Source organism: Anomaloglossus baeobatrachus, chromosome 4 (assembly GCF_048569485.1).
Source record: "Anomaloglossus baeobatrachus isolate aAnoBae1 chromosome 4, aAnoBae1.hap1, whole genome shotgun sequence".
Taxonomy (NCBI): domain Eukaryota; kingdom Metazoa; phylum Chordata; class Amphibia; order Anura; family Aromobatidae; genus Anomaloglossus; species Anomaloglossus baeobatrachus.
In genome coordinates, this window is record NC_134356.1 from 443,519,464 (window position 1) to 443,540,197 (window position 20,734).

A 20,734-nucleotide genomic window follows, 5' to 3' on the forward strand; every position below is an offset into this window, starting at 1 on the left:
CATAACGGATCCTGTGTGTGCATATGTCCGCACAGTATAGCTTTGGATCTGGCAATCTCAACTACATGGCGAGCCGCTTCAAAGTACTTTACATAGAAACGTTCAATTAGTGCATGAACAGCAACTCCAAAATACACCAGTAGGAGAAATAGTTTACCCCAGCCACGTTTTGGGACAACATTGCGACTAACACTCGGTTGTACCACTGAAGTGAACGGATTTCTTTTCATTTGAAAAAAAAAAATAATAAAAATCTATCCTATTTTGCCTCTTTGAGGTATGTGCACGTGGCACCATTTTGACACTGGCGCAGCATCAGGAAACCGCCGGTAGTCTTCCTGAAGGGGCTTTGCCGTCGTTCTTACAGTGGCTCCCACTCTATGCTGTTAAGGCCCAGTCACACACAGAGATAAATCTTTGGCAGATCTGTGGTTGCAGTGAAATCATGGACATATTGTTCCATTTGTACACAGCCACAAACCTGGCACTGATTGGCAGATCTGTGGTTGCAGTTAAATTGTGGACAATCAGTGCCAGGTTTGTGGCTGTGTACAAATGGAACAATATGTCCATGATTTAACTGCAACCACAGATCTGCCAAAGATTTATCTCTGTGTGACAGGGCCTTTAGGTATACAGATTGAGCAGTTTCCTAGCAGAAGTCGCCAAAATAATGACAGCGACACTTAATAGCTTTAGGGTCTCTTAAAGCGCACCAACCACCAGGATTTTCCTATACAACCTACAGCCAGTGCTATACTGGCACTATCATGCTGATTCTATACATACCTTTAGTTGTCAGCTCGGATATAAAGGTTTTGAAACGCAAGCAAGTAAAGTTTGTAAAATGAGCAGCTTTTTGAATGAAAGCAGCTGCCAATCAGTGATTGCTGGGGTAGGTACTCTGTGATTCCCGATCCCCTGCCTGTCCATCCTCCCCCCTGTTATTTATGCTAATTCTATTACTGAGTCATTTTACTAAGTAACTAGAAGGACCTAGGCTGATGTCACACCCATGTGACCAGAAGGGGCCGGGAATCAGCCAACATAGATGATACCAGGAAGCAGCACTATTTTTTCTGTCGGCCGAGGCCCCGCCCCTTTTGGTCACATATTAGCACAGGCCTTTCTAGTCACTTAGTAAAACGATTCTATAATTGAATTAGCATAAATAACAGGGGGAGGATGGAGAGGCAGGGAGATGGGAATTACTATGAATACCCAACCCAGCTACCAGTTGATCGACAGCTGCTGCCACTCAAAAAGTTGCTCGTGTTACAAAACTTTACTTGCTTACGTTTCAAAATTTATAGATCCTAGCTGACAACTAAAGGTATGTATAGAATAAGCCTGATAGTGCCAATATAGCACTGGCTTTAGATTATACAGGAAAATACTGGTGATTGGTGCGCTTTAACCCTGAAGTGGAGAAAAGTGATAAGACGGAACATGTGCACAGCAATATGGCCATCTTATGGGGAGCTTTTTTCAGGCAGAATTTGCATGAAAAAGACACTGTGTGTACATACCCTTACAAATCCTTCACATGACAGCATCTCATCCTGCGTTTATATGGGGACATTCATATTTAAAAACAGAAGAATGCCTCCAAGTTAATAAAAAACAATTACTAAACTTTGGCTAGAGCTGAAATTCGCAAATTTATGGCCATTTGGGGTTATGTTTCTCTTTAATGTTTGGAATGCATATTTACTTAAATAAAGCATAAATTACATACTTCAATATTGTAACATTGCTAGCATCTTCACTAGCATGTATTTGTTTAGATTTGTATTTCCTGACCCCCTATAAATAATGGACATAAAACTGTACCAAACAGTATAGGGCAGCAACAAAGTGTTCAAGCAGTTGTCCGATGTCGACAGCGGTAGACGTCACCCGTGTTCCTGTAGTGCAGAGATGTTTTATTATTGAGCTTTGGACTCTGAGAACAACAGTCCTTCTGCTGATATAGCATCTCCCAACCCGACTGTCCTAATTGGATCCTTGCATATTAGGACAGGTGTAAAATGAAAGGTCACTCCTCCACTTTTCCACACGGCAACTGGCTCCTTAGCACTGATCCTTGCAGTATAACCAGTCTCCGTTTGCGACGTGGAAAACTCCAGTGGACTTTTAAGCATTACTCGTGCAGGATCAATGGTTTCACTAGCACATGCCTGAGTTCCAGCAACCCGAGCACCTGCAGCTACAGCAGCAACCTGGTTTTCCCAAAAGCCATCAATGGTGGCAATTATATGATAGGCCAGCGTGTGAAAATGAACCCTCGTAAGACCAGAGCCTTCACTACCAGAACCCTGGAGGATCCAAGACAAGATATCGCTCACTACTCCAACATCGGGAACTCCGGACCAGGCAGACAAGGCGGAATGAGGACCATTCGCTGACTGGGTCAAAAACAGTAGTTCTTGTTCATTGAGTCCAAGAGAACTTATCAAAGGGAAGACCTGCTGACCAAGAGAACACAAATATGGAACTCATTATAAAAAGACAACCCCTCTCGTTACCCATCTCATTAAGAATCTATGCACCAAGATCATCCCATAAACCAAAGCTGAAAATATTTGCCATGGTCAATTTCTGGTTTCTCGTTTCCTTCTTCCAACCTAATACACACATCAATATTTGTATGCCAAAACCTGGAGTGTCTCCAAAAAAAAACCAAAAAAAAAAAAATATAGAACAAGTGTCAATCTTTCAATTATCGATTTTTTTCTGTAAGTTCCACTTCTGGCTGTGCTATACAAACATTGATACAAAAATACTGATGTGTGAATGAGGCCTCAGAGCAATCATTTTAATTTTCTGTCCACATAGATAAATGAGGGCCTTTATTTTTGCAGGATAAGTTGTACTTTAGAAAGAGAATACTTATTTTACTACATAATGTATTAGATAACTGGATCCCCCCCTGAAATCTTGACTGTTTGAAATTTTGTCCCCCGTTTACAGTGTTTACACTGATCCGGTTAATTATTTTTAGATTTTGATAACTCAGACTTTTCTGGACGACGCGATACCACATGTATTCTGGCATAAAGTAAAAACCACAGTCTCCTTTGAAGTTGGGCCACAGGCTGGGTCTCAAAGGAGCTCTAGGATGACAGGCATGGAGGTCTTCAACAGACCCCTAGCTTTCAAAGAAACCTTTCAGCGGCCTCACCATCATGTCATGAGGACGCATAGAATGACGCACCCTCATGATGTAGTGCTGTTAATGCCATTCTCAGAGTTTGACAGCGGTTTTTAATAGTCAGGGGCAGAGTTATGCTTCACCCGCAGCTGTTAGAGCCTGGGTGCATCACAGCCATCACCTGCCAGGTATGGGTCAGCTTCACCAACTGAGCCTGCTCCATACACCCAATATTGATTTGGGCCGTACATGTACGGCACATGATAGTAAGGCGTTAAACATACTCATCTGTTTAAGAGATTCTCTGACATATTCTATTTTGCATAACTCGATACAGTTCAGCTTTTCCAAGCTCAGTGGTTACCTGGTAGATTATGCCTCTCATCAACTCGCCATCCGTCATACTTGCTAATTCCAAATGAATAAGGATATCTGAAGGAACATCGGACAAAGCACTGGCAGCCTGAAAGGTTGTACCAAAGAGAAATACAGTTGAGTGGCAATGCAATTTTAATTAACCTTTTACAGGGCTATAATGACCTGACACTTGTGCTTGTTAAATGGCTATTTTTTTTTTTGTGCTATTTTTGAATTGTTCATATAATGACCATCGTTCTTGGCTCTGACACTGAAGAATCTTCTCAGTATATTAGATGTGAGGATTCACAAGTGTGTAGTCATACAGTGACTGCAGACATGTGGATTTAGACCAGACAACCCCTTTAAATATATTCCAGTAGATATAACTAATAAATAATGAATCTTTCCCTCGCATCACCTCTATATTACCAAGATTTTATTTTCCTTCTTCCCATTCTGTCTTATGTATAAGTTGGCACGCAAACTTGTAAGTTGAATGATCAACAAAATATTTTGTTTTGCGCTGTCATGCTGAACTTGAAAATCAATAAAATTCTTGAAATGGAAAAATAATGAATTTTTGTTAAAAAAAAAAAATACAAACTAGATCTGTGAAATGATAATGTACCCACTGTATATTTGCAATGATTTTGACAGTAGCCTTAGGCTTCTAGCCACGTGACTACTAATTTGCGACTCATATAGAATTTTTTTTGCAATTCAAAGTTTGATTTGTCCAGAAAATCCAATTGAGCCTAAAGATACCAGTATATTATTCCTCTTTATTCAATTAGAAGGTGCAACTAGAAGAAACGTTTTTGGGGAATATTGAAGCACCTTGAAGCCATTTTTTTCTTACCTCATGTAAACGACTGGTCCTTTGTTCCTGACTTAAACCCTCCATCATGTGCAACCCAGAAAGAACCAATAATTTTGGCTGGAAATCCTCTAGGTTTGAAAGTAAAACTTCCAATGATGTCATGGCACCATTGGACAAGTCATGGGAAAAAATGAACCGATTGGCGGCAGGAGCGCGACCGGAGCCCCACTGCTCTCCTGGAAGAAAGAACATCTTTTTAATGAATGTTGCCCTTATCTTACATGAACAGTCAGACATGTATATAAATTATTTACCTGCTTTGTATTCCAAAATCAGATGATACTCATCCTGTTCTTGTAATGAGGTTGGTGGCACCAAGATCCGCTCATCTAGCAGTTCATGAAGTTTAGGGCCTATTGGGCCACAAAGAAGAATCTGTAAAGGAAAGATGTGAAAACACACTTAATTCACATTATATTAGTCCTAAGAAAAAACAAAAGAACACCAACTGATTGCTAGGAGTGTATAGCATTGCCCGTCTGTCTGCAGATGTTCCCCTCCTATCATACAGTGTACGAGTGTGTCCTCTATGAGGAGCTCCACAACCAGCTATAGGGTGAAATAAGGCAAAAGAGCGGAAACCAAGTTACATTGTGCCGTACTATCACCCAATAGACCCTATTATCTAATATGGAGGCTGTCTGTGATACTCTCGGGAACAATAGCGCTTCATTTCTGGCATGAATAGCGTCTGTGGCAGTACAGGCTAATTATAGTATAATTATATATATATATATATATATATATATATACACACATATATATATGACAGGTGTAGGTGGTTACCTCAGTATGTGGATGACCGGCCAATCTCTGAGCAATAAGTGCAGCATTTCCACCAACAAAGTGCTAAAAAGAAGAAAAAGTGATGATGTACTGAATATTCAAACACTGGAAAACCCAAGGTTATAAACTGTAGTTTATATAGCATGGATGCTTTTATCTTCCTTGTCTGAAAGGACACAAAGAAGGGAATTTTGTTTACTTACCGTAAATTCCTTTTCTTCTAGCTCCTATTGGGAGACCCAGACAATTGGGTGTATAGCTTCTGCCTCCGGAGGCCACACAAAGTATTACACTTTAAAAAGTGTAACCCCTCCCCTCTGCCTATACACCCTCCCGTGCATCACGGGCTCCTCAGTTTTGGTGCAAAAGCAGGAAGGAGGAAACTTATAAATTGGTCTAAGGTAAATTCAATCCGAAGGATGTTCGGAGAACTGAAAACCATGAACCAAAAGAAACGATTCAACATGAACAACATGTGTACACAAAAGAACAAACAGCCCGAAGGGAACAGGGGCGGGTGCTGGGTCTCCCAATAGGAGCTAGAAGAAAAGGAATTTACGGTAAGTAAACAAAATTCCCTTCTTCTTTGTCGCTCCATTGGGAGACCCAGACAATTGGGACGTCCAAAAGCAGTCCCTGGGTGGGTAAAAGAATACCTCGATAAAAAGAGCCGAAACGGCCCCCTCTTACAGGTGGGCAACCGCCGCCTGAAGGACTCGCCTACCTAGACTGGCGTCTGCCGAAGCATAGGTATGCCCTGATAGTGTTTAGTAAAAGTGTGCAGACTAGACCAGGTAGCTGCCTGAGACACCTGCTGAGCCGTAGCCCGGTGCCGCAATGCCCAGGACGCACCCACGGCTCTGGTAGAATGGGCTTTCAGCCCCAAAGGAAGCGGAAGCCCAGAAGAAAGGTAGGCTTCAAGAATCGGTTCCTTGATCCACCGAGCCAAGGTTGACTTGGAAGCCTGCGAACCCTTACGCTGGCCAGCGACAAGGACAAAGAGCGCATCAGAACGGCGCAGGGGCGCCGTGCGAGACACGTAGAGCCGGAGAGCTCTCACCAGATCTAACGAGTGCAAATCCTTTTCACATTGGTGAACTGGATGAGGGCAAAATGAAGGTAAGGAGATATCCTGATTGAGATGAAAAAGGGGATACCACCTTAGGAAGACATCTTGAGATAACCCTGAGGACGCTAGGAGCCAGGACTCAATGGCCACACAGTCAGGTTGAGGGCCACAGAATTCAGATGGAAAAACGGCCCTTGAGACAGCAAGTCCAGGCGGTCAGGGAGCGCCCACGGTTGACCCACTGTGAGATGCCACAGATCCGGGTACCACGACCGCCTCGGCCAATCTGGGGCGACGAGAATGGCGCGAGGACAGTCGGACCTGATCTTGCGCAGCACTCTGGGCAGCATTGCCAGAGGAGGAAATACATAGGGCAGTCGAAACTGCGACCAATCCTGAACTAATGTGTCCGCCGCCAGAGCTCTGTGATCTTGAGACCGGGCCATGAATGCCGGGACTTTGTTGTTGTGCCGTGATGCCATGAGATCGACGTCCGGCGTTCCCCAGCGGCGACAGATCTCTCGAAATACGTCTGGGTGAAGAGACCATTCCCCCGCGTCCATGCCCTGTCGGCTGAGAAAATCTGCTTCCCAGTTTTCTACGCCCGGGATATGAACTGCGGAAATGTTGGAAGCTGTGGCTTCCACTCACTGCAGAATTCGTCGGACTTCCTGGAAGGCTTGACGACTGCGAGTGCCGCCTTGGTGGTTGATGTATGCGACGGCAGTGGCGTTGTCCGACTGGATCCGGATCTGCCTGCCCTCCAGCCACCGATGAAAGGCCAATAGGGCTAGATACACTGCCCTTATCTCCAGAATATTGATCTGAAGGGATGACTCTATCGGAGTCCAGGCTCCCTGAGCCCTGTGGTGGAGAAAAACCGCCCCCCACCCTGACAGGCTCGCGTCCGTCGTGACTACAGCCCAGGTGGGGGGTAGAAAGGATTTTCCCTACGATAGAGAGTTGGGAAGGAGCCACCACTGAAGTGACGTCTTGGTTGCAAGGGAAAGAGAGACGTTCCTGTCGAGTGAAGTCGACCTCCTGTCCCATTTGCGGAGGATGTCCCACTGGAGTGGCCGCAGATGGAATTGCGCGAAGGGCACTGCCTCCATCGCTGCCACCATCTTCCCCAGGAAGTGCATGAGGCGCCTCAAGGGGTGCGACTGACCCCGAAGAAGCGATTGCACCCCTGCCTGCAGCGAAAGCTGCTTGTCCAGCGGTAGCATGACTACTGCTGACTGAGTATGAAACTCCATCCCAAGGTACGTTAGTGATTGGGTTGGTGTCAACTTGGATTTTGGGAAGTTGATGATCCACCCGAACTTCTGGAGAGTCGCCAGAGCGACAGAAAGGCTGTTTTGACACGCCATCTGAGAGGGTGCCCTGACCAGAAGATCGTCTAAGTAGGGAATCACCGAGTGGCCCTGAGAGTGTAGGACCGCCACAAAAGATGCCATGACCTTGGTGAACACCCGTGGGGCTGTCGCCAGGCCGAAAGGCAATGCCACGAACTGAAGGTGTTCGTCCCCGATGGCGAAACGCAAAAAGCGTTGATGTTCGGGTGCGATCGGCACATGGAGATAAGCATCCTTGATGTCGATCGATGCTAGGAAGTCTCCTTGTGACATCGAAGCGATGACAGAGCGGAGAGATTCCATCCGAAACCATCTGGTGCTCACATGTCTGTTGAGCAGTTTGAGGTCCAGAACGGGACGGAATGAGCCGTCTTTCTTTGGCACCACAAACAAGTTGGAGTAAAAACCACGACCATGTTCCTGGAGAGGAACAGGAATCACAACTCCTTCTGTCTTCAGAGTGTTCACCGCCTGAAAAAGTGCCTCGGCTCGCTCGGGGGGCGGAGATGTTCTGAAGAAACGAGTCGGGGGACGAGAGCTGAACTCTATCCTGTAACCGTGAGACAGAATGTCTCTCACCCATCGGTCTTGGACATGTGGCCACCAGGCGTCGCAAAAGCGGGAGAGCCTGCCACCGACCGAGGATGTGGCTAGGGGATGCCGAGAGTCATGAGGAGGCCGCCTTGGAGGCAGTGCCTCCGGCGGTTTTTTGGGGGCGTGCCTTAGACCGCCACGCAAAAAAGTTCCTCTGGACCTTCTCTGGCCTGTTGGACGAGGAGGATTGGGACTTGGCTGAGGGCCGAAAGGACCGAAACCTCTGTTGTATTTTCCGTTGCTGAGGTTTCTTCGGTTTGGCCTGGGGTAAGGACGAGTCCTTTCCCTTGGATTGCTTAATAATTTCATCCAATCGTTCGCCAAACAAACGGTCGCCAGCAAACGGCAAACCGGTTAAGAATTTCTTGGAAGCAGAGAATGCCTTCCATTCGCGTAGCCACATGGCTCTGCGGACTGCCACCGAATTAGCGGATGCTACCGCTGTACGGCTAGCAGAGTCCAGGACGGCGTTCATGGCGTAGGACGAAAAAGCCGACGCCTGGGAAGTCAAAGACGCAACTTGCGGAGCAGAGGTACGTGTCACCGCATTAATCTCAGACAGACAAGCTGAGATAGCTTGGAGTGCCCACACGGCTGCAAAGGCCGGGGCAAAGGACGCACCTGTGGCTTCATAGATGGATTTCACCAGGAGCTCTATCTGCCTGTCAGTGGCATCCTTGAGCGATGAGCCATCTGCAACTGATACTACAGATCTAGCTGCCAGTCTAGAGACTGGAGGATCCACCTTGGGACACTGAGCCCAACCCTTAACTACGTCAGAGGGGAAGGGGTAACGTGTGTCATTAAGGCGCTTAGTAAAGCGCTTGTCCGGAAAAGCTCTGTGCTTCTGGACAGCATCCCTGAAGTTGGAGTGATCGAAAAACGCACTCCGTGTACGTTTGGGAAACCTAAACTGGTGTTTCTCCTGCTGCGAAGCCGACTCCTCTATAGGTGGAGCTGGGGGAGAGAGATCTAGCACCTGGTTGATGGACGATATAAGGTCATTTACTATGGCGTCCCCTTCAGGTGTATCAAGATTGAGAGCAACGTCAGGGTCAGAGCCCTGAGCTGCGACGTCTGCCTCATCCTCCAGAGAGTCCTCAAGCTGAGACCCCGAGCAGTGTGAGGAAGTCGGGGAAGATTCCCAGCGAGCCCGCTTAGCCGGTCTGGGACTGTGGTCCGTGCAGGACTCCTCCACATGAGACCTAGGGGCCACCCCGGGAGCACGCTGCGGCGCAGACCGAGAGGGGCCTGGAGGTGATGATCCAACAGTGCCTGGGGCCTGTGTAAGGACCAGTCTGGACTGCAGGGCTTCTAGTATCTTGGCAGACCATTTGTCCATAGACTGAGCCATGGATTGTGAAAGTGACTCAGAGTTTCTCAGCAAAAACTGCCAACTCTGTCCCTGCCGCCTGGACAGGGGAAGCAGGAGGGTCTGCCTGAGCCGAGGGGCCCACTAGTGACCGAGGCTCCGGCTGGGCAAGTGCAACAGGGGTCGAGCATTGCTCACAGTGAGGGTAGGTGGAACCCGCAGGTAACATAGCCCTACAAGAGGTACAGGTTGCAAAAAAACCTTTTGTCTTAGCGCCCTTGCTCTTTGTGGACGACATGCTGTTGTCTCCTAGGAGCGTGATCACTGAGGGAGATATATATATATATATATATATATATATATATATATATATATATATATATATATATATACACACACATATACATACATACATATACAGTTAGGTCCAGAAATATTTGGACAGTGACACAATTTTCGCGAGTTGGGCTCTGCATGCCACCACATTGGATTTGAATTGAAAACTCTACAACAGAATTCAAGTGCAGATTGTAACGTTTAATTTGAAGGTTTGAACAAAAATATCTGATAGAAATTGTAGGAATTGTACACATTTCTTTACAAACACTCCACATTTTAGGAGGTCAAAAGTAATTGGACAAATAAACCAAACACAAACAAAATATTTTTATTTTCAATATTTTGTTGCGAATCCTTTGGAGGCAATCACTGCCTTAAGTCTGGAACCCATGGACATCACCAAACGCTGGGTTTCCTCCTTCTTAATGCTTTGCCAGGCCTTTACAGCCGCAGCCTTCAGGTCTTGCTTGTTTGTGGGTCTTTCCGTCTTAAGTCTGGATTTGAGCAAGTGAAATGCATGCTCAATTGGGTTAAGATCTGATGATTGACTTGGCCATTGCAGAATGTTCCACTTTTTTGCACTCATGAACTCCTGGGTAGCTTTGGCTGTATGCTTGGGGTCATTGTCCACCTGTACTATGAAGCGCCGTCCGATCAACTTTGCGGCATTTGGCTGAATCTGGGCTGAAAGTATATCCCGGTACACTTCAGAATTCATCCGGCTACTCTTGTCTGCTGTTATGTCATCAATAAACACAAGTGACCCAGTGCCATTGAAAGCCATGCATGCCCATGCCATCACGTTGCCTCCACCATGTTTTACAGAGGATGTGGTGTGCCTTGGATCATGTGCCGTTCCCTTTCTTCTCCAAACTTTTTTCTTCCCATCATTCTGGTACAGGTTGATCTTTGTCTCATCTGTCCATAGAATACTTTTCCAGAACTGAGCTGGCTTCATGAGGTGTTTTTCAGCAAATTTAACTCTGGCCTGTCTATTTTTGGAATTGATGAATGGTTTGCATCTAGATGTGAACCCTTTGTATTTACTTTCATGGAGTCTTCTCTTTACTGTTGACTTAGAGACAGATACACCTACTTCACTGAGAGTGTTCTGGACTTCAGTTGATGTTGTGAACGGGTTCTTCTTCACCAAAGAAAGTATGCGGCGATCATCCACCACTGTTGTCATCCGTGGACGTCCAGGCCTTTTTGAGTTCCCAAGCTCACCAGTCAATTCCTTTTTTCTCAGACTGTACCCGACTGTTGATTTTGCTACTCCAAGCATGTCTGCTATCTCTCTGATGGATTTTTTCTTTTTTTTCAGCCTCAGGATGTTCTGCTTCACCTCAACTGAGAGTTCCTTAGACCGCATGTTGTCTGGTCACAGCAACAGCTTCCAAATGCAAAACCACACACCTGTAATCAACCCCAGACCTTTTAACTACTTCATTGATTACAGGTTAACGAGGGAGACGCCTTCAGAGTTAATTGCAGCCCTTAGAGTCCCTTGTCCAATTACTTTTGGTCCCTTGAAAAAGAGGAGGCTATGCATTACAGAGCTATGATTCCTAAACCCTTTCTCCGATTTGGATGTGAAAACTCTCATATTGCAGCTGGGAGTGTGCACTTTCAGCCCATATTATATATATAATTGTATTTCTGAATATGTTTTTGTAAACAGCTAAAATAACAAAACTTGTGTCACTGTCCAAATATTTCTGGACCTAACTGTAATATATATATATATATTATATATATATATATATATATATATATATATATATATATATATATATATATATATATATATATATATATATATATATATATATATATATATATATATATATATATATATATATATATATATATATATATATATACATACATACATACACACACTCCGGCACCCTAGGGGGACCAGCAAGGGTGACCGGTGTGGCTTACCGACCGCCCAAAGCGGTGTGTGTCCACCAGATTCCCTGCCTTAGGTCTCCCAGAGCTCGTTCCTGAAATCCTCCACCGGCAGAATGTTGTATAAAAATGGCTGCCGGAGCTCTCAGGGGAGGAGGGAGCCGTGGGCGGCGGCTATTAAAGTGCGGGAATCTGGGGCCCTACAGTGATCAGTGAGGGGGGGGGGTATAGGACACCTAAAGTATGCTCCAGCCCTCACTGCCGACGTCAGGTCGACCATCCCGCCCTTACCCCTGACTGGCAGGCCCGGGGGCGGGAGTTATGGTACTAGGCCGCGATGAAGCCGGGGACTAGATTTAATACCGCGGCTGACAAACAGGCGCGGTCGGCGCGGAAGTCCCGGTCTTCACAAACCAGCAGCTGCTGCAGCGTCTGAGAAACAAGCGCTCCATGCACCGTCCCCATGGGGACACAGAGTACCTTTTGATGCAGGGCCTTGTCCCTGAGGATACAATAGACTCCTGTCCGTCAGATTCCCACAGGGGCTGCGGAGGGAGCCCGGTCCCAGTGAATGGATGACCGGTTAGGATCCCACTTCATCCAGAGCCTCTAAGGGATGGTGAAGGAAAACGGCATGTGGCTCCAGCCTCTGTACCCGCAATGGGTACCTCAACCTTAACAGCACCGCCGACTTAGTGGGGTGAGAAGGGAGCATGCCGGGGGCCCTGTGGGGGCCCTCTTTTCTTCCAACCGATAAAATCAGCAGCTGCTGCTGACTAAAATGGAGATGCATGAGTGAATGTGTGCCTCCTTCTACACAAAGCATAAAACTGAGGAGCCCGTGATGCACGGGAGGGTGTATAGGCAGAGGGGAGGGGTTACACTTTTTAAAGTGTAATACTTTGTGTGGCCTCCGGAGGCAGAAGCTATACACCCAATTGTCTGGGTCTCCCAATGGAGCGACAAAGAAAAACAATTATATCTTAACCCCTTACTGACAGGGCCAAATTTGTAAAATGTGACATATGTCAGTTTCTGTGACAATAATTCTGCAATGTTTCAACACATCCCGTGATTGAGATTTATTTTTGCAACACATTATATTTTATGATAATGGGAAATTTCAATTGATTAGGATTTGCGTTTATTTATTTAAAAAAAAAAAATTTGAGAAAAAAAAAATGTATAAAATTAGCAATTTTCAAAACTGGAATGATTAGAGATGAGCGGACCTATGTATGCTCGAGTTTGCCAGGTTTGGCTGGACTTTAGTTAAAAGTTTATTTTGGGACCCGAACTTGTTCCTGGACCCCCGGACTCCATATAAGTCATTAGGGCCCCGAACTTAAGGGGACAACTCGAGTAATGAGTATAATGGAATTCACCTATTGGGCAATTCAGCTCTTCACCCACGTACAGCCTGCCATAAACAGAGCATTTAAGGGGGATGGAAGGCAGGGGTTTTTTGGACACACAGCATCCGAAAACGTTGTTTTGACCCCCCAGTGACAGCCAGAGACTGCAAGCGGCTCTCCTGGGCTGAGCACAGAGCGTACCTGAGCACCCCAATGCTCGATCAAATGGTTAGCATATGTACATCACCTCTACTCGGACTTTTTTTTTTTTTTTATAAAAAGACCATGTTTGAGCCCCAGACCAGTATTTGGTGCAAACACAGACCTTTACAGTTTGGGTTCACTCATCCCTAATGATTATTCCTTTACTCCAGATAGTCCCACCACACAACACTGGACTGTGATGAGCGGTGAAACGCCACCCACAGCCCAGTCACTCAGGAAGACTGTGGCCTGCCTCAGTTGACGTGACATCACTGGACATCAGAGGTCACGGAGCCCAGGGGTCACGCGATGGGGATAATTGGTCCGCAATAGCGCCGTACACAGGCAGTATTGGCAACACAAGGTATTTGAGAGAAACCTCATTTCTCAACATAATATTGATGTGGCCAGTAATGAAAAGGTGTGAACCACCTCTAATAAATAACACTTCTCATGTTGGCTTTACATCAGCACCATCAGTAAAATGTTCTTTATCGTGTTATGTTGGAAGCTTTAAAATTGCAGCTGCATCTTTTTCAAGAAAATGTTGAAAACATCAAAGATTTCAGTTTTGAAGTGATTTTCAGAGATCTATATACTGGAAAACCCCAAACATGATACCATTTTTAGAAACCGCATATTAAAGCTCGGATCCAGTACAAAGGATAGCCCTTCTATTGAATCTGAACTCGTAGCCCGCTCATGTGTGCACTCCTGTCGGCCGAGCTGCACACTTACTAGGAGTCTATTGCACGATCAATTGGGGTCTCATGATGGACCCATAGCGATCAAACATTTTCACCCCTCCTGCATACATGCATTTAACAAGAACATGTACGGGTTTTTTTTCTCCCCACAATACAGCAAGGAGATGAAGACCGTCAGTAATAGGGTCCTATTAGGTGCTATCGGAGAACAGAGCCAGTATAGCCAGGTGGTCTTCCACCCACATGTATGGGCTCACCTTGGCACCTGGGTCTTGTGTGGCAGTGCGGGAGATGTGCTGAAAGCTGTCTGCATCACTGTAAAAACGTTCGGCTGCTGCGCCACGCTGCATGTAGTGCACAAATGTAGCCGCTAGCTCCTCCGGTGAAGTAAGGACCAAGTGATCGCCTCCAGACCGCGGGTTTAGTCCTAGAGCTTGGAGCAGGCTTACCCCTGAGACTACCACGTCAACACACGCATTCACTCTGTAGAGAAAGAAGAAAACAATAGTAACAGTAGTAATATTAGTGTATAAATTCACGTCACACAGACCTTCACCACGAAATACAGAACAGACATTCAAAATTATAAACACAAGCACCATGGCACTCAGTTATTTGGTTACATTTTCCGCTGATGAGATACCAATATATAAATACAAACAGCTAAAAACTGAATTAAATCTACAAGTGAAATGGATCAGAGATCCTAAAAACTCAAGTGTGCCCAACCTGAAAAAGGGAACATTACACTGGTGTATGACAAAATAAATACATTTCCAACTGGGTATTTCTTCAGAGGCTTCACCCCTCACTCAGATGTGTAAAAACAGGCAGCCAGTGTGGGGGAAGGGTGGTACAGCAGAGCTGACAGTGGGTGGGCAGAACGCTGCAATTGCCAAGGTGTCTGCAATGAGACACAGCTCAGCTCTGCTGTACTGTATTAGTTGTAATCATACACACTCTGCTGAGAGATCAAAAGAGCAAACTGTCAGTCACTACATGTCTCACACTGGTAACGCTCCCTTTCATTTAAAATAAACTCTGTTGGCAGGTTTTCATGGAGATCTCGGTCCATTCCATAGATCTTAATAGCTTATTTACATACAAGCTTTGTCAGGAATAAAACATCAGATTGCAGATATTTTTTTCAGCTTCCTATGACCTACATGCCCATATAGATGGGTTAGAAGAGCTGATGCTACTGCCAGATTCCCATTAACCATTTGAATTTTTTACTCAGGAAAATACAGTATATGTGTGTATATTAGTTTTTTTTAATATGTGTAGGTATTACATGGAATGTATCATCAGAAAGTGACCAATTGTTTAAATCAGGTCTTTACGAAAAATGCATTTTTACAATATAACTCAATTTATGTTTTATTTTAATTTTTAATATACAGTATTTTCTGGATTGTAAGACTCACTTTTTTCCCCAAAACTAGGGGCGGCGGTGGTGAAGCGGGGTTATAGGAGGCAGGGTCACAGGACAGGCTCGGGAGTGCTCCGTCTGGTGCCATTAATCTGCGGATGAGCTGCGGGGGTGTCATGGCGCCATTGATCTGCTGGTGGGCTGCGGGGGTGTCATTGCAGTGATGGGGTGTCTCTGTGGCGGGCTCCATTGAGTCGCCAGCGGTTGACTTGATAAACGTCTAGAAAATGGCTGCGGAGGCGGCGTGTGCACAGATTGATGAGATGAACTTCAAGAGAATAACCTCAGAGTCATATCTGCACACGCACTGCCTCCACGGCCATTTTCTGGAAATCCATTTCTTTAACAGTCAAATCAATGGCACCCGCCACCGAGACACCCCATCCTGTGACCCTCCTGAGTCGCTCCCCTGTAGCGTCACCCCTGCAACCCACTGGCCGATAAAAGGAGCCTGCCGCCGTGACACCCCCGCAGTATCACCAACCGTCCTGAGCCGCAATACCCCCTCCGCTGAGCCCGCAGCATCGCTGACCCTGCCTCCTGTGACCTTCTTGAGCCGCTCCACCACCGGCACTCCCCCTGGTAAGCACGAAGATTAAGACTATGTGCGCACGTTGCGTACTGTCCCTGCAGAAATTTCTGCAGCGATTTGAACAGCACACGTGCACTTCAAATCGCTGCAGAAAGAGTCCGTAATGAAAAAAAAAGCCGATTCCATGCGCTCTGACTGCAGACCCTCCCATAGACAGAGTGGGGGCTGCATGCAGAGCGCACAGAATAAGTGACATGTCACTTCTTAGAACGTGCGCTTCGGGCAGCAGCCAAAGCGCTGCGCTCTAATACACCACGTGCGCACGTCTCCTGCATAATCTTCATAGATTATGCTGGGGACACAGGACGCATGCAGTTATGCTGCTGTGCAGATCGCAGCTTAACTGCATATAAATACGCACACGTGCGCAAATAGCCTAAGACGCACTAGGATTATAAGACGGACCCTCATTTTAACATTAAAAATTATTTTTCCTACTTTCCTCTTCTAAATTTGGAATGCGTCTTATAATCCTGAGCGTCTTAAAGAACAAAAAATATGGTAGTTGTGCTATGCAAGAAAAGAAACAAAACTGATTTTCACGCCAGCCACTAGCGCCTTATAGACTCCACACAGTGCATGTACATTACTGTAGTTCCCTTTTCTCAAAGGGATTTATTTTATAGTTCCTGTTGCATCCATAACAGAAGCAATTTACCAAATCTTTGGTTATCCTTGTGCAATAAAGCGGCACAAGCGATCCATGGCTATTAGGCTAGGTTACCATGCTGAGTTTTGGGGGGTGGGAGGTAGTTTAAGCAGAACTGCTAAAGCAAACCTCTTCAAAAACCATGCTTCTGGGAAAAAAAAAAAAAGAAGGCATTCTTCCTAGGTATTGTGCATAGAATGTCTTCCAGGTAAAATCCGCCTGGAAACTCCACCTTCAGCCGGAAAAACCAACGCAAAAAACTAACATAATGAACAGCAATGTAGACATGACATTGCTGTGCACATGCTTCTTTTTTATTATTTATAAACACCCAGGGGTCAGTAAAGTAGCTCGCTCACTCTTCAGGCGGCTGGGAAGCCGCTCTCCAGTTGAAGTTATAGGAAAAAAAACCCCATCATCAGAAATGCTGGACAACTGACGACAAATACCGCAAGTGAACCAACTGGTAGAGAAAAAAAAAGGCCGTGGCTTTCTTCCAATGTAGTATTGGCTAGGAAACCTCAGTAGGTGCACTTGTGTCTTAAAAGACCATGTGTGCACATATCCTTCGAGTACATGCACACAATCCGGGGAGCCGGCGTTCTGGACGCAGTGTACTTTCTCTTGGGCAGGAGAACGCACTATCCGTGCCCTCGATCAGGATTACAGTCACAGCGTGATACCTGTGATCTCCCACTCAGAACACTCGCGTCTCCACAGAATAAATTCACATGTTATGGCACCGCAGGTCAGTTTATGGAGAGTCTAAAAGCAGAACAGCGGACAGATTTCTAGAAATCCCACCCACTGTGCTTGTACTATATGTAATGCAGCATTTAGGAAGCAGCAAAAACACGCCATGTCCAAAACACTGTGGACACTTGGACACTCACTGTGTGCACTAACCCTAATAGGGTTTGTCCGGCCTCGGGGTAATCATTTTATATATCTAGTACAACTTCTTCCGCAGCATTTTACAGCTGTCTTTCTCTAGGTGACTGACTTGTGAACAGGGCTGTAGAGTCGGTAAGCCAAACCTTCGACTCCGACTCCTCAAATTCGTTTGCACCGACTCCGACTCCCACATATATTGCTCATATTTAAGTGAAAAATGTATTGTACAATGTGAACATCAGACATTTAATCCTTTTTATCAGGGCTGTGGAGTCGGAGTCGGAGTCGTGGAGTCGGAGTCGGAGCTCATTTTGGTGGAGTCGGAGTCGGAGTCGGTATAAAATGCACCGACTCCGACTCCTAAAATATATAATAAATTGGGGACAGGAGTGCAATGCAGAATGTGCTGAATATTTTACTAAATAATAACATTTAGTATAATGCTTATATTTAAGTGAAAAATTTATTGTAGTACAATGTGAACATCAGACATTTAATTGTTTTTATGATACAATAATCAAGATATTTGGATAGAACATAAAATATTTATTGGAATACAACTTTAGAACACAAAAAACTAATAAATTGTAAATATGTAATATATATATATATATATATATATATATATATATATATATATATATATATACACACAGTGTATATACACACACAAGATATATATGTAATCTACTGTATATTACATAGTGTATTACATATTTACAATTTATTACAGTTTTTTGTGTTCTAAAGTTGTATTCCAATAAATATATTTTATGTTCTATCCAAATATCTTGATTATTGTATCATAAAAATTATTAAATGTCTGATGTTCACATACACATATTCATGTACTACAATAAATTTTTCACCTAACTAAGCAATATATGTAGGAGTCGGAGTCGGAGTCGGAGCCGGAGTCGGAGTCGGAGCCGGAGTCGGAGTCGGTGCAAGAGAATTTGAGGAGTCGGAGTCGGAGTCGGAGTCGAAGGTTTGGCTTACCGACTCCACAGCCCTGCTTTTTATGGCTCTGCAGAATAAAGATGGTCAGTGTCAGCATTAAGATCAGAGTTAGATATAGGAAAATGGGACTCTTACTCCCAAATAGCATTGAATTATGGAACCAGTTAGGCCACTTCAGGAGGCCACGTAATATTTCATTAGCCTAACTTGTATACAATCAAAAAAAGTTATGTGCCACCAAAAGATTACTGCGTACACCGGCTCCCTGACGTCTGCCCTTCCCCCACATTCTGTGTATCTACATATAGTGGGATGCTGTGATACCTTAATGGAACCTGCTTCGTTATTCCCGCTGCCCAGACCACAGGCGGCAGGAATGAGACCCTGGATATACAATTAGACTGTATATTTTTCTCTGAAATGCTACAGAAAAAAAATACAATGAGAATATCTAGCCAGCCGGGCACCATAGCCAGCTTCTCCCGCAGCATTACAGGTGATTGACAGGTATCTCCCGTGTGCGAGCTTAGTGAGAAGCCTGTCAATCTCCTGGTGCTGGGAGGCGCCGGACTAGTCCAGTCTCTCTGTATAGTGCACATCCTTACACCAAGTTATCTCTGACACACCAGAGCAGAATCTACCTGGCTCCAATCATGCAGCCAAGCTCCGATCCATACTGGGCAGGAGGAGCCGCGTGACAGTTTCCATTTTGGGAAATTTATAAACTAACACCCATTACTCACCTGCCTAGCCCCCCCATAGCTCCCACACTTTGGTGGTCCCTGTCAGTCTTTACTTTCCTGCATCAGTGACACTCGCATTCATGTAACATCCAATCAACAGCCTCAGTGAACTTGTGCCTTATACAGGCTAGGATCACCAATGTGGCCAGTGATTGGCTGAGAGGTCACATGGAGGCACGTGACGTCATCTCTGCAGTGATGTAAACAAGGGCCTGGGATCAGCAGTCAGAGGCCAGGTCATCTGGTGCTCATGCAGTGCTGCTTAGAATAGAGGACATGCTCACCCCACTGCCACCTTGCCCCAGTGCCTGCTGGGGGCTGTGATGACTTGGTCCCATGCGGCGGACAGAGCTTCCTCAAACGAGGGGCTTGAGGTGGTCTCCCTGGAGGAAAGGCTGTGCAGGGAGGAGGTGAGGTATTCCAGGGCAGCCTCGGAGATGTCCGGCTGCAGGTGATGGATCAGCCCCACAGTAACAGCCAGCAGGCCCACACACAGGGCTCTGGCCCACATCGTGACCGTCCACACAGCACAGAACAGGCGAGCACCGAGAACTGTCCATCAAGTCCTCATCCAGCTGCAGACACAGGAGCGGAGGATCAGCCGCACACAGCGCCACTATCTGCAATCAATGGCTCCACATCAGCAATCGCCACATGTACAAGCCCCGAGCTGCGGCCAGCAGGTCCTGAGCAGAGAATGAATGAAGAGAGGGGTGACCGTCCACTCCACGCTGCTCCGCCGGTAGTTTCACTTCTGACCACCGCTCTAGCCTTCCTGACAGCGGCTCCGGCGTAACTTGTGTCTGTGAATAGAGACGTGCGTAAGCCTGCCGGAAAGAAGGAGGTCGCTCTAATCCTCCAATCACAGACCCAGTAAGGTCACCTGAGGGGACGGACTCAGTGCGTATAGAAACGAGGCGTGACACGCACAACTGCGAGCGGCAGCCTCCACGTCACCAGATCTGTACGAATCACCAAGCGCAGTGTATTCCTACTAGGACGAACACTAGACTACTGTGTACTGTGTAGCTGAGCCTCCATTTCCCTGGAGACCCCAGCTGCATAACAGTGAATAGTATACTTATACCGGCCCGTGCTGTGTGAGCGGGAAATCACAGAGGGGCCTCTATCACTAAAAGTGTGCTGCTCTATGCAACCTCTCCATTACTGAGTGCGCTGCTCTATACAACCTCTCCATTACTGAGTGCGCTGCTCTATACAACCTCTCCATTACTGAGTGCGCTGCTCTATACAGCCTCTCCATTACTGAGTGCGCTGCTCTATACAACCTCTCCATTACTGAGTGCGCTGCTCTATACAACCTCTCCATTACTGAGTGCGCTGCTCTATACAACCTCTCCATTACTGAGTGCGCTGCTCTATACAACCTCATCATTACTGAGTGTGCTGCACTATACAGCCTCTCCATTACTGA

General features: G+C 45.9%; 1 protein-coding gene across 2 annotated transcripts; it reads right to left on the minus strand.

The window, feature by feature from the left end:
* Positions 1 to 1,348: 1,348 nt before the first annotated feature.
* On the minus strand, positions 1,349 to 20,090 carry ADPGK (ADP dependent glucokinase). 2 transcript variants are annotated; one of them, XM_075342669.1, is made up of 7 exons: positions 19,584 to 20,090; positions 14,287 to 14,512; positions 5,181 to 5,243; positions 4,649 to 4,769; positions 4,374 to 4,570; positions 3,519 to 3,617; positions 1,349 to 2,468 (listed from the first exon to the last, which is right to left on the minus strand). In XM_075342669.1, exons 1-7 carry the CDS (start codon positions 19,808 to 19,810, stop codon positions 1,929 to 1,931), a joined length of 1,473 nt encoding a protein of 490 aa, XP_075198784.1. In that variant the 5' UTR covers positions 19,811 to 20,090; the 3' UTR covers positions 1,349 to 1,928. The 2 variants fall into 2 exon arrangements, with proteins under 2 accessions (XP_075198784.1, XP_075198783.1); XM_075342668.1 differs by having other exon boundaries at positions 1,349 to 2,471.
* Between the last annotated feature and the right edge of the window lie 644 nt (positions 20,091 to 20,734).